The sequence below is a fragment of the Staurois parvus genome, unplaced genomic scaffold (assembly GCF_062004578.1).
Source record: "Staurois parvus isolate SC_StPar_1 unplaced genomic scaffold, SC_StPar_1.0 ptg000293l, whole genome shotgun sequence".
NCBI classification, from domain to species: Eukaryota; Metazoa; Chordata; class Amphibia; order Anura; family Ranidae; genus Staurois; species Staurois parvus.
Genome location: NW_028318089.1, coordinates 1,571,245 through 1,584,424, shown reverse-complemented (window position 1 = coordinate 1,584,424; position 13,180 = coordinate 1,571,245). Strand labels below are relative to the sequence as shown.

The following is a 13,180-nucleotide window of genomic DNA, read 5'->3' as shown; positions in this document are numbered from 1 at the left end:
GAGGTGTGAAAAGAAGAAGCAGCACAAAGAGCCAATCAGTTCATGTTCTGACAGAAAGCATGCTGATAGGAGTTAGCCACCAGTCACAATGTTGCGACTGATAATTGTGCGATTTCTGGAGCAATTTCTGAAGACTTTATTGCAACTTGTGAAGATTTTCAGCGATTTCTTGCAATTTGCATTGCAATTAGTTTATATCCTATGTATGTGAAATCGCAATAAACTACAGAAAAAGTAGTAACTACTTTAGAAATTGCACTGCAGCAAACCGCACATATTAAGACACTGACATTCACATTCATTAGGTGCAATTTCAGTTCCCAAATCACACTGGTATGACCGGGCACTTAAAAGCAGAATGAGCAGGTAAGCTGATCACTGCACTGCTTCTCCTTTCACTGTTCACTTACAGGCTGGGGTGGGTCCATGATGACCTGTGCTCTGAGAAAGTGGCTTGAATGATGTTGGCTATCAGAGGTAGAAAAAAAACTGCGGGAAATTACTGGATTGAAGGTTAATATTGCAGAAAAGGCTTTTTAATGGGCTATTCTTTTTATCCTATTTTTGGGTGGAGTTCTGTTTTAGAAAATATCAACCATTAACCAAAAACCATGATACTTTCTAATGCATCTGAAAAAGAATTTTCAATAAAATTGTTAGCTGTTGGCTAAATAATCTTGAGCTGGATATTTTCTTTATGTGCATGCATATGCTATATTTTGGGTAAGCTACCAGTGTGGTGTCTTTTTACATTTATTTTACAGTGCCTGTGTATATGCAGTTTAATACATTCTACATATCACATTTAATATCTGCCTATGTCAGAATATTCAAGATTTGAATTGTTTTTCCAGGGTCGCCCCATATTAGACACTCCTCACAGCAGGAAAGCTGGACTGAAGAGAAGCTTTGCCTATCCAAGCTTTATGGATGAGGACATAGTAGATGCCCCAGATACTCTGGATTCCTCCTTCTTCAGTAAGGCAAGAAACTTTCTTATCATGTAATAAAACGTATTTTCAAGGTTCACAGCACAGAAAGCACGTAGAAAGGCCTGACAGAGGTATATGTTAAGCAGTCAACACCAGTGTCATACCCATCCTAACATAAATGCTACTGTGCACCAAAAAGCATTCTATGCTCCAGTCTCCGCACATTATCAAAAGGGTAAGGAGGGCTTGAAAGGAAAATTAAAAGGAATTTATAGTATTTTTTTTTAATGTTTGGCACTAAAAGTACATTTTTTGAAAAAAAAATGTTTTTTAATTGGTCAATATGCAGTCTGTCAGACTAATATTTCAAGTAGCCAGCAAACATTGTGCTTGAGGTGCTACTGTGGACTATTCACAGCATAGCACTAAACAATTTTCAGAAAATTCAAATGGTTTTTGTTGTGAGTAGGACTATTTTTTAAAAATGTATATTAATTGATAGATTCCCGTTTGAGATTGAGTGAGCGTTGTGGATAGCATAGCTGTTATGTTGGGAAGAAAGATGGACTTGCAAAGAAAACTGGAGAGTGAGGGTGAAACTTGCCTGTAAGTTTGTACGTCCAGTTCTCCTGTTGCTATTTGTCCACCCTTAACTTCAGCTTCTCAGAATGTCACATTCAATTTGCAGCAGTCATTCTTGCAAAAAAGGGCAAGACCTAAAGTCAACCTGTACTCTAGTTTAAAAGTAAAGGCCTGCTAAAGAGTGGGCACTGCTTGATGGCTGATGATACCCTTCATTGCTAAGCTCCATCTTTGATGACCCCCCCCCCCCCCCATCCAGTTAGAGTGCTTTTACTGACCACCGCAACACAATGTCATTGGAGAGGGGAATAGCAGTCTGGAGGCTCAGCTGTTAAGTTGGAAAGTCAGACCCAGTAACAAATGAAAAACTTGATCGCTTTCATCTTGAGATGTCTACTGCTATACAGAACGATTTATAATGTAGTACAGGGAATATGTCACAGGTGAAAGGCCTGTCTGAGAAGCCTCCAGTAGAAGCTGCTGTGTTCACACTTCTGGGCTGTGTATTAGTTCATGAGTTTACTTAGAGTGCTGCACACTTTAGAGGTGCCATGATGTGCTGGGGGCAGTTCACACATTTGCAAATTTAAACCACAAAGACCTCCTGATTCTGATTAGAAACCGTTAGTCTAGATTCACATTATAGGCCGCTTTGTGCGCCGTGGTTTGCGGTGACACATGGAAAAAGTCCCTGAACTATTTTTGGAATCGCAGCCCGCACAGTAACTGCAAGTACAGTGCGGTCCCAATTTCCAGTGCAGGCAGCGGGCCATAAGAATTAATGGCACCCACCTGCATCTCCTGCTCTTCACTGTGCGAATGGCTGCGGGAAGAGGAGCGGGTCCTGCAACGGCAACCACATGCACAGGTGTGAGCTTAGCCTTACAGTTGAGATCATTTTGCTGCCAGTGTGTATTGCAATAAAGTGGACCAATTGTGTGCAGCTTGTTATACACTGATTGGAACATTGGCTCTGAAGAGACTCGCTTTACTGCTCTGGAATTAGTATGCAGCTCGAAGGTTAGAGAATGGGCCCCTTCCTTCAGAGGTTAGGTGGCAACATGATAGGTGAGACATGACAATCAACTTCTAAAATCACTTCAGTCTTTAAAATTAAAAAATAAATTAGTGCTTTAGTGTTGATTCGTTTTTTTTTTGTAAAATGACAGGTAGACTTTTAAGTGCTACGAGAATTTGGGTGGTTTTGCCTGGTGCTGCCAACATTTATCTTACTTTTTTTCATTTTCTGATTGCCATAGGTGGACATGCATGATGAAACCTTCTCTATGCCAGATGACGTTTTTGAATCTCCTCCTCTCTCTGCTGCTTACTTCCGAACTCCTGTGCCAACAACTGATGATGCTCCCATTACAAGTGGGTGAGTATCCCCAATATGTACAGCTTTGTGCTAGAAATGTTACTGTCCAACTGGAGTAAAGGTTACATCCTTTAATTCTATGTCCATTGAGAACTTTCTGTGTACCAAAGGAGTCTGTCCTCAAAAAGCTTAGAAGTGCCCCTTAGGGGCATATATGTATATGTCTATTGAAACTAGGTGTCACTAGATGGTGTAACATCATAGGGTTCTAGTTTATACCACCTGGGGCTTAACACCTTCCCGCCTGGCCTATAACAGATTGATGGCCGGGCGGGACGTTTCTCCTTCTGAGTGGATGTCATATGGCGTCCTGTCAGAGGGCGCTGCTCACAGAGCCGCGCTGTGCCGCGATCTGTCACTGGCTGTGTCCGTGTGACACAGTGGATGACAGATAACTACACCAGCCTGCTGCTAGTGTCATGTGATTGCTGTGACCAATCACAGCAGATCACATGACAATTGTGTATACAATGGCTTCCTTTCATGCCATCCATTGTATACAATTTTGGTGTTAGCTGTGATTGGTCACAGCGGTCACATGGTACAGACAGGCCCAATCACAGCCCACCTGTACCATGTGATGAACTTTGGCCAATCACAGCTAATTTCAACAAAAGACTGTGACAGTTTCATTCAGTAAAAATGGTTGCTAATATCAATGAAATACATTGGTATAAGCAATCATAATTTGTAAAAGAGAAAAAAAAAGTCCTGATCACTTGCCCAGAGTAGCACAGTGTTATTATGTTATGCAAAGCAGCGTGCTTACAGTTGAAAGCACACACAGCACATAATGTGAAACCGCACACAGTTAACCCTTTGATCGGCCCACATGTTAACCCCTTCATGGCCAGTGCCATTTAGTACAGCGTCCATGCTTTTTGTTAACACTGATCACTGTATTGGTGTCACTGGGGATGTCAGTGACACCAAGTCAGTTACCCCCCAGTGTCAGAATGCCCGCTGCAGTCCCACTATAAGTCTCTGATCACCGCCATTACTAGTAAAGAAAAAAAAATTATTTTTTAAATGTCAGTGTATATATACCACCATTTGTAAACGCTATAACTCACGTAAACCAATTAATTTACACATATTGGGATTTTTTGTAGCAAAGTCATTTAGCAGAATACATTTTTAAATAAATTTATGACGAAATTTGTTTTTGTTTTTTTTTTGTTTTTTAATTTTACTGGATATGTTTAATAGCAAAAAGTAAAAAATATAGTTTTTTCTTCTTAAAATTGATGGTCTTTTTTTGTTTATAGCGCAAAAAATAAAAACTGAACAGGCGATCAAATACCACACAAAGAAAGCTCTATTTGTAGGGAAGAAAGGACGTAAATTTAATTTGGGTGCAGCGTTGCATGACTGCGCATCTGTCATTTAAAATAACGCAGCGCCGTAACGCAAACAATGGCCTGGTCAGGAAGGGGGGTAAATCCTCTGGAGGGCATGTGGTTAAGGTAAAACACCTTCAATATGAAGCTACCCCCCAGCCCCTCTTATACTTACCTGAGCCCAAACTTGATCCAGTGATGTGCACAAGAGGAGACGCTTTCTCTTCTCTATCCCTTCTCGTTGGCTCAGTCACAGCAGCGGGATTCATTGGGAGCCATTGTCAATCACAGCCTGGGAGAGGCAGATCCAAGCTCTGAGTGTTTTATAGACATACAGAGCAGGGCTTGGGAGCGTGGACCCATGAGTGCCCCCATAGCAAGCAGCTAGCTATGGTTGACACTCAGCGGGGGGTGGGGTGGGAGGAGATATTGGGGGGAGGAGACAGGAACACCAACAGGGGACCCAAGAAGAGCAGGATTGGGGCAGCTCAAACCATTACATAGAGTGGGTAATTAAAACGTTTATTTTTCTTTTCTTAAATGAAAGTTTACAATCACTTTAAAAAAGTTTAATTATGCAGTTGAATGTTTTATATGTGAGGTTTAACAGGGAGATTTTTTTTTTAATATTGTGTAAAGTTATTTTTCAAAATGCAGTGGTGCCCTCTCTCCACCCTGGACTGGACAGTGAAGGGTGAGATTGATGACCTCTGCTCTCTCTCCATCTATTAACGTTCCTCGTCGGCACATTTGCATTCATCACACATATCTCAGTCAGCTACTGACACTAGTTGTATTTAAAAAATACATGTAATGATTTATTAATGAATTTCATACTGAATTAATTTTTATATGTTGTATCTGATTAGCATTCAGCCTTATCTAAAACCAAAAATAAAATAGATGACACAAAAAGGTCATTTTTCATATTACCTGTAGCCAGGTTTGATCTGTGCTGTCATATCACACATTAAAACATTATTCTTCAATTCATCACTGTTTGGCACACATCATTTTTTATGTTTATAACATTGGAAATGGTTTTATTTAGGGCTCAAATTGTACATTGCAGCAAAGAAACTGTTAACCAGCCAAAACCACTCTTATGCCCAATGTATACATGTCCCTTGGTAGTAATATTTTTAGCCAAATCAAAGAAGGCAGTGACGAATCAGAGAATCCGTTTATATGTTATAAGAAGTTTATAAATAGCGTGAATGGTGATCCAGTGGGAAAGTTCTAACAAACTGGAGCTCAAAAGGGGCATAACTTCTCTTCGTTGCCATAATTCACAGTGAGCTCAGGCTTTCCACCACCAACAGAAAAAATGCACCAGGAAAGAGGCCTTATTTAAGGTGAATAACCGTACAAAAACCTGATGGAAGTGGAACATTCATCTTGTAATTATTCAGAGGAAATGGGATAACTCCTATAGCTAGAAACTTTTTTTTACACCTTGGACGTGTAATGGTTTATTCTAAAAGCAATTCCCAAAATGTTGGCTGACGTAACGATGCAGGAGAAAGAATGTAAGGACAGGTATGTTCTAGAAGGATGTATTACACTGAATCCTATTTTGAGATGTATATACTATATATAATGATCAGTGTAAATGTGGTTACCACAACCTAATTGGTTTAGCAGGCTAACCTCTGCTAGTGTATGGCAACAGGGCAGAATTGTGTTGGTAAGTTTAAATGATGCTGAGGGTGTAGTAGGGTCCTTCCAGGTGAGAAGCATTGCTTTCTTATGGTTAATTTGTAATCCATGCCATCCAAGTTAATGAATGTCACAAGTGGTCAAGCCATTAAAGTGATTGTAAAGGCAGATTTTAAAAAAAAGAAAGACAAACATGTCATATTTACCTGCGCTGTGCAGTGGTTTTGCACAGAGCAGCCGCAAACGGTCTCTTTTCAGGTACCCAGTTAGCACTTTTGGCCCCTCCCTTCTGTCAAGTGCCCCCCCAGCAAGCAGCTTGCTATGGGAGCTCCCTAGCCACTGCTGTGTATGTTCATTCACACACAGACGAGGCTCAGCCCCTCCCCCCTACTCTCTCCTCATCGGCTTACTGCCTGTGATTGATGGTAGCGGGAGCCAATGGCTGTCTGGGCAAGTGCGGAGGCAGAGACCCAGAACAGGCGGGGCTCTCGTGCACATTGCTGGATCAAGATGGGGCTCAAATAAGTATTGGGTGGAGGGTTCTCAAATGCATGTAGGTAAATAACCTTGGTAATGGTAAGTGAAGCATGACAATAGCAATCTATAAGAGTGCAGCTATCATTTTCCAGGCCACAATGAAAAGGAACAGGATGGACAAGAAAAACTCTAGTTTTCACTCTTCCAGGTTTAATATAAAAGAGAGAGAGATTGTTCTGATGGTTAAAACTAAAGGGGCAATGATGTGTTTTTCATTTTTTGCAGGAGAGAATTTGTAAGGCCTTCTCCTACTTTGGCTGGCCACCCTCGTAGAGGCAAGCGCATTGCATCTCAGGTGAAACACTTTGCCTTTGATCGTAAGAAGCGCCTGTACGGCCTGGGCGTTGTTGGGAATTGGCTAAACAGAACCTACAGACGGAGTATCAGCAGCACAGTGCAGAACCAGTTGGAGCATATTGACAGTCACAGGTGAGGTTTAATATTGTAAGAGGAGTACAGATTATTCAGATTTTGGTAGCTGCATTGCTGCAAATTTTGCAGAGCTTTGGTGCCTGTACTCGTAATGAGGGTCAATATTTTAAAGTGTCAACAACATTAAAGGGAAGGTATAGTGTATTTTTATTGAGCACACTTTTTGCTCACTAGCATTAAAAAAGGACCTTTTAAAATTATGTATTTGAACTGTGGTCATTGTGGAGAACTTCAGAGTTCACAACAGAGACTTTGAAGCTTCCTCTCTCATTATTTCCTATGGCAGCCTGCCAGCCTTCTAAAGCAAACAAACCACAAATTCCGTAAATGCCTAGAAACCAACTGAAACTAAGGTCATAGTCTCTATTGTGATTTGTGAGGATAAATTACTCCACAGTGCCTTTGGTACAGAGGTCAGTGAAGACTTGTTTTAATGTTCATATACGGTTTGCAGAAGCTTTATTGTGCATAGTCTGGGCTCACATGCACTTTAGGGACCATAGCTGGCTTGTGAATGCAGTCATTAAGAGTGCATAGTCAACTTGTTCTTTTCTTTTTGCAGGCCTTACTTTACCTATTGGATCACCTTTGTCCATGTGCTCATCACTTTGCTTGCCATTGGTACATATGGCATTGCACCCATTGGATTCGCGCAACACACCACCACTGAACTGGCAAGTTGATATGTGGATATTGTGCATTTGGTTCCTTTAAAAAAAGCATATATTGGTTTTTTTTTTTTTGTTTTTTTTTCTTCTTGTTGGAACTGAAATAAATACTTCCCTACAAAATTTTTACTTAAATATTATTTTTGTGTAAATATTTTTCTTACTATGGGTAAGAGAAGTGACACTTCATCTTCCTCCCTGCTGGTTTCATACAAGGCCCTACATATGAAAGTAAAAATGTAATAAAACAAAAAAAAATACATATGAAAACTGCCTCTGTTGTGCTGTCTTTATAAAACCCATAGTGCTCTGTAACATCAGTGACATGGGGGGAACCCTGTATTAAATGTTTATTTGTGAATAAAGTTTTTACATCAACAGGAAGGTCCCATTCACACTATGTCACATAACATCGGGTGTCGCACATGCATAGGGCAACCCATTCGTTACAGGGGGCAGCCCTATATGCAGCAGAGTAGCTCATACATTGTGTTTTTCAACTGCATTTTTCCGCTTTTGATGCAGTTCTTTTATGCATGCATTTAAATACTAGTATGGTGTAAATGCAGCCTATAAAGACTACAAAAGATATGTAAAAACCTCTTTATGAACTTAAAAATAAATCCCCAAACAATTATAGTTTCCCTTTTAAAGGTGGAAACATTCTGGTACCATATCATGCCATGATAAATATATTGGTATTTTTTAGAATGATAAATATTGTATCAAACATTTGGAAATGGTAAAGTGATCATATGGGTAATAATATCCCCTATTTGTTTGCATAAATGTATATTTTCTATGTTTTTGTAGCCGCTAATGGCTTATCACTGCCTTTTTGTGTTTTAGGTCCTAAGGAACAAAGGTGTGTATGAGAGTGTGAAATACATACAGCAGGAAAACTTCTGGATAGGCCCTAGTTCGGTAAGTGTAATGCTCTGACATCCTATCGTAGTGAATACATGCACACCTCTCCAGATACACTGCCATGATGTCAATATTCTGCTGCTCCTGTATTCATCCCAATGCATATAAATATTTCAAAGCAGGGGGGTAGGCAAACTTTGAGAGGTACCTTAGCAACATGGAAGAGATCAGATTGTACTGGGGTGTGGTACCCCTTCTAAAAAGAAAAACAATGACTAGTTAGGGCAGCATGAAGAAATCGTAGAAAAATATAATAAAACCTCACTGTGAAAATATAAGCTTAGCATGCTTTAAAAGAAAGCTTCAATAAGAAATCTAACATTTACATTTTTTTTTTTATTGTCTGGAGCGTAAATGATCACCCCAAGCTTCCCGAAGACTGGGAAAGAAGGTGTAGATGAAGCATGTTATCTAGCCAGGAAATGAGACAGGCTCTATCACTAAAGCTTCTAATGCACACTGTGAGAAGCTCTCTGCTGCTACCTCGGATGCAGTTGACAGTGCTGTGACTGTGTTTAGTAGCAGCTGTCCATACACAGACTCGGCACCGTCACCATATGCCCTAAAGTTGTGTGCGGGAGAGCAGCTCCTAATTACAGTCTCAATGCTATGTGTGTGTACATATATACATATATATACTCAATCAGAGCAGCTCTCCTACACAAATCCTCAGTGCTATAGGTGTCTATATGCCACAACTGTGTTCCGTAGTAGTTCTACACACAGCCTCAGTACGCTGAGTTTATATGTACAGTCATGTCCATAAATATTGGGACATCAACACAATTCTAATATTTTTGGCTCTATACACCACCACAATGGATTTGAAATGAAACAAACAAGATGTGCTTTAACTGCAGACTGTCCGCTTTAATTTGAGGGTATTTACATCCAAATCAGGTGAACGGTGTAGGAATTACAACAGTTTGCATAGGTGCCTCCCACTAGTTAAGGGACCAAAAGTAATGGGACAATTGGCTTCTCAGCTGTTCCATGGCCAGGTGTGTGTTATTCCCTCATTATCCCAATTACAATGAGCAGATAAAAGGTCCAGAGTTCATTTCAAGTGTGCTATTTGCATTTGGAATCTGTTGCTGTCAACTCTCAAGATGAGATCCAAAGAGCTGTCACTCCACCTCTCCTGTGCTCCATTGTAGTGATATGACATGTATACAGTAATGATTGCTGTATACATGTCATATCACTGTGGTGCAGTGCAGGGGAGGGGGGATATACATTACTGTATACATGTCATGTCACTGATGGAGTACAGGAGAGGTGGGATATACATTACTGTATACATGTCATATCATGTATACATGCCCGCCTCCAGGACTTCTCCAGGGTGTCACCCATCCTCTGGAACTCCCTGCCCCAACCCATCAGATTATCACCTACTCTCCTCTCCTTTAGGCGCACCCTGAAAACCCATCTCTTCAGGGAAGCCTACCCCACCCCCTGCTAACTTGCCGACCTCCTCCACTCTTCCTACCACTCCATCCCCCACAGCTATCTCCTCCTGTGCCACCATCCCCTCCCTCCTAGATTGTAAGCTCGAAAGAGCAGGGCCCTCGATCCCCTCATGTTTTGCATTGTATTGGTATTGTTCTGTCACATGTTCTGTCCTCCTTTGTAATGTACAGCGCTGAGCGAACTATTGGCGCTTTATAAATACTGCATAATAATAATAATCAGTGAAGCAAGCCATCATTAGGCTAAAAAAACAAAACAAACCCATCAGAGAGATAGCAAAAACATTAGGCGAGGCCAAAACAACTGTTTGGAACATTCTTAAAAAGAAGGAACGCACCGGTGAGCTCAGCAACACCAAGAGACCTGGAAGACCACGGAAAACAACTGTGGTGGATGACCGAAGAATTCTTTCCCTGGTGAAGAAAACACCCTTCACAACAGTTAGCCAGATCAAGAACACTTTCCAGGAGGTAGGTGTATGTGTGTCAAAGTCAACAATCAAGAGAAGACTTCACCAGAGTGGATACAGAGGGTTCACCACAAGATGTAAACCATTGGTGAGCCTCAAAAACAGGAAGGCCAGATTAGAGTTTGCCAAATGACTTCTAAAAAAGCCTTCACAGTTCTGGAACAACATCCTATGGACAGATGAGACCAAGATCAACTTGTACCAGAGTGATGGGAAGAGAAGGAACAGAACTGCTCATGATCCTAAGCATACCACCTCATCAGTGAAGCATGGTGGTGGTAGTGTCATGGTGTAGGCATGTATGGCTGCCAATGGAACTGGTTCTCTTGTATTTATTGATGATGTGACTGCTGACAAAAGCAGCAGGATGAATTCTGAAGTGTTTCGGGCAATATTATCTGCTCATATTCAGCCAAATGCTTCAGAACTCATTGGACGCCGCTTCACAGTGCAGATGGACAATGGCCCAAAGCATACTGCAAAAGCAACCAAAGAGTTTTTTAGGGGAAAGAAGTGGAATGTTATGCAATGGCCAAGTCAATCACCTGACCTGAATCCGATTGAGCATGAATTTCACTTGCTGAAGACAAAACTGAAGGGAAAATGCCCCAAGAACAAGCAGGAACTGAAGACAGTTGCAGTAGAGGCCTGGCAGAGCATCACCAGGGATGAAACCCAGCGTCTGGTGATGTCTATGCGTTCCAGACTTCAGGCTGTAATTGACTGCAAAGGATTTGCAACCAAGTATTAAAAAGTGAAAGTTTGATTTATGATTACTATTCTGTCCCATTACTTTTGGTCCCTTAACAAGTGGGAGGCACATATGCAAACTGTTGTAATTCCTCAAATTAAAGCTGACAGTCTGCAGTTAAAGCACATCTTGTTCGTTTCATTTCAAATGCATTGTGGTGGTGTATAGAGCCAAAAATGTTAGAATTGTGTCGATGTCCCAATATTTATGGACCTGACCGTATATGCTACAGCTGTGATCTGAAGTAGTTCTCCTACACACAGCCTCAGCTGTCATTTTAGCAGCCAGGGGAGGAGCTGCAGAAGGCAGCCAGATAGAGAGGAATCCGACGCATCCAAAAGTATGAAGTTCTTCTAATTTTTTTCTTCCAGCTCTAAAATGTTAATAAACCTATTGCCCAGAGGGGGGAATTTTAGTTACAATTGAATCACTGCATGAGAAATAAAAAAATTATGTATGTTTTGGTGACGGGGTCTCTCAAATATTTTTCCTGTTTCTCAAAAGCTAGTAAGGGCGCTTTCACACGGGTGGACCAATCCGCTTGTCCATTTTTCAGATTGACCCGATCGAACCCTCCATTGCCCTCTGGAGCGGCAAATGTAAACAGATATGTGTCTGTTTACACTCACCTGCTTCTGATCAGATCCACTAAAAACGGACGGATAGGGATCTGTTTCCAATCCATCTAGCGTATCGGATGTAAATGCACAGACGGTCCGTTTACATCAGGCTTCCCATAGAGGACAGCGGGTTGTGTCCATGTCTACTCTGCAAAAACAGAGCGGACACGGACCTGTCATCTGCCTACTCAGCAGGGATCAGCGGACAGATCTCCCGCTGAGCAGATAGTCTGCCTGTGTGAAAGGGGCCTAAAAGTCTGTTGGTAACACCAGCCAAAACATTCTGCCTATAACATACTTTTTAAAGGAAGGAAAAAGCTACATTATATGAAAAGGCAAAGCACAACATTCACGTCAGTGTAAGGCACATTGGGAGGCAGAGGGGCCAGCCTTCCACACTCTCATTTGTTAATATTTTCACATGAGAAAAGCTCAGGATTTAAGGCTTCTTAAAGGGAATCTGTTTAGAAAAATGTGTGAGCTGCCATTTCTGCCTTCCTTCTGAAAATGCTGGATGCTTGGCTATCTGCGGCCTTAATACTTTGAGTCACTTCTGGTTTTTCGATTTGTTTTAGTTTTTTTACTAATCATTGCTGGATAGGCATGCATCTAATCGAATCAATCTTGATTTGATTAGATTCTTTGGCGGCCAGACGAGAGAGACAGTGTCTAAAAGGCCTCGGAGGTCTCCATGAAGAGGACCTGTCACTGCCCATGCTATCATAAGAGATGTTGTTCATCCCTAGTGATAGCAATAAAGTTGAATTAAAAAAAAAAAAATTAGAGACAGTGTAAAAAAAATTTAAAATTAATATAAAAATGTTAAAAATACCCAGTGCTCACATGCAAATGCGTATGTGGGTCCCACACGCATGTGTAAACAGTGATTACACCACACACGATGCCATGGACGTTAGAGTGTGTGCAATAATTCTAGCATCAGAGCTAGACTAATAAACTGGTAACCTCTAAAGGCTTTTAAAGTGTATGCAGATTTTTAGGTACTGCAGTTTGTTGCCATTTCACTGGCATGCAAAATTTTTAATTTTGACAAATTTGGTATCTCTTTACTTGCACAACATAATCTTTTATATTTTACCAAAAACATTGGCATCATATTGTTTTTGTGTACACTAAAATGTATTTCAGTGTTTTATTTTCTTTAAATTTGCATTTAATAAATGACTGCGCTACTATTGTGCAGCATAAAAAAATAGCAACAGCCACTTTTTTGTTCCCCAGGGCCTCTGTTTTCAGAAAATATATAATGTTTGAGGGTTCTAAGTGCTTTTCTAGCAAAAAAAAATGCAGATTTTAACATGCCTGTGAGAAATGTCAGGATTGACCTGGTCAGTGGTTAAAGTGGTTATAAAATCTTATTTTTCTTCTAAAATAATAAGCATGTTATACTT

At 40.8% G+C, this 13,180-nt stretch overlaps 1 protein-coding gene across 1 annotated transcript in view; it reads left to right on the top strand.

Annotated features, from left to right (window-relative positions):
- RHBDF2 (rhomboid 5 homolog 2) overlaps positions 1 to 13,180 on the top strand; it is a 148,010-nt gene that overhangs the window by 109,812 nt on the left and 25,018 nt on the right. The window contains exons 7-11 of the mRNA XM_089682658.1: positions 855 to 983; positions 2,774 to 2,892; positions 6,654 to 6,857; positions 7,423 to 7,534; positions 8,378 to 8,452. Coding sequence (XP_089538784.1) covers positions 855 to 983; positions 2,774 to 2,892; positions 6,654 to 6,857; positions 7,423 to 7,534; positions 8,378 to 8,452 — 639 coding nt within the window. The remainder of the gene's footprint in view (positions 1 to 854; positions 984 to 2,773; positions 2,893 to 6,653; positions 6,858 to 7,422; positions 7,535 to 8,377; positions 8,453 to 13,180) is intronic.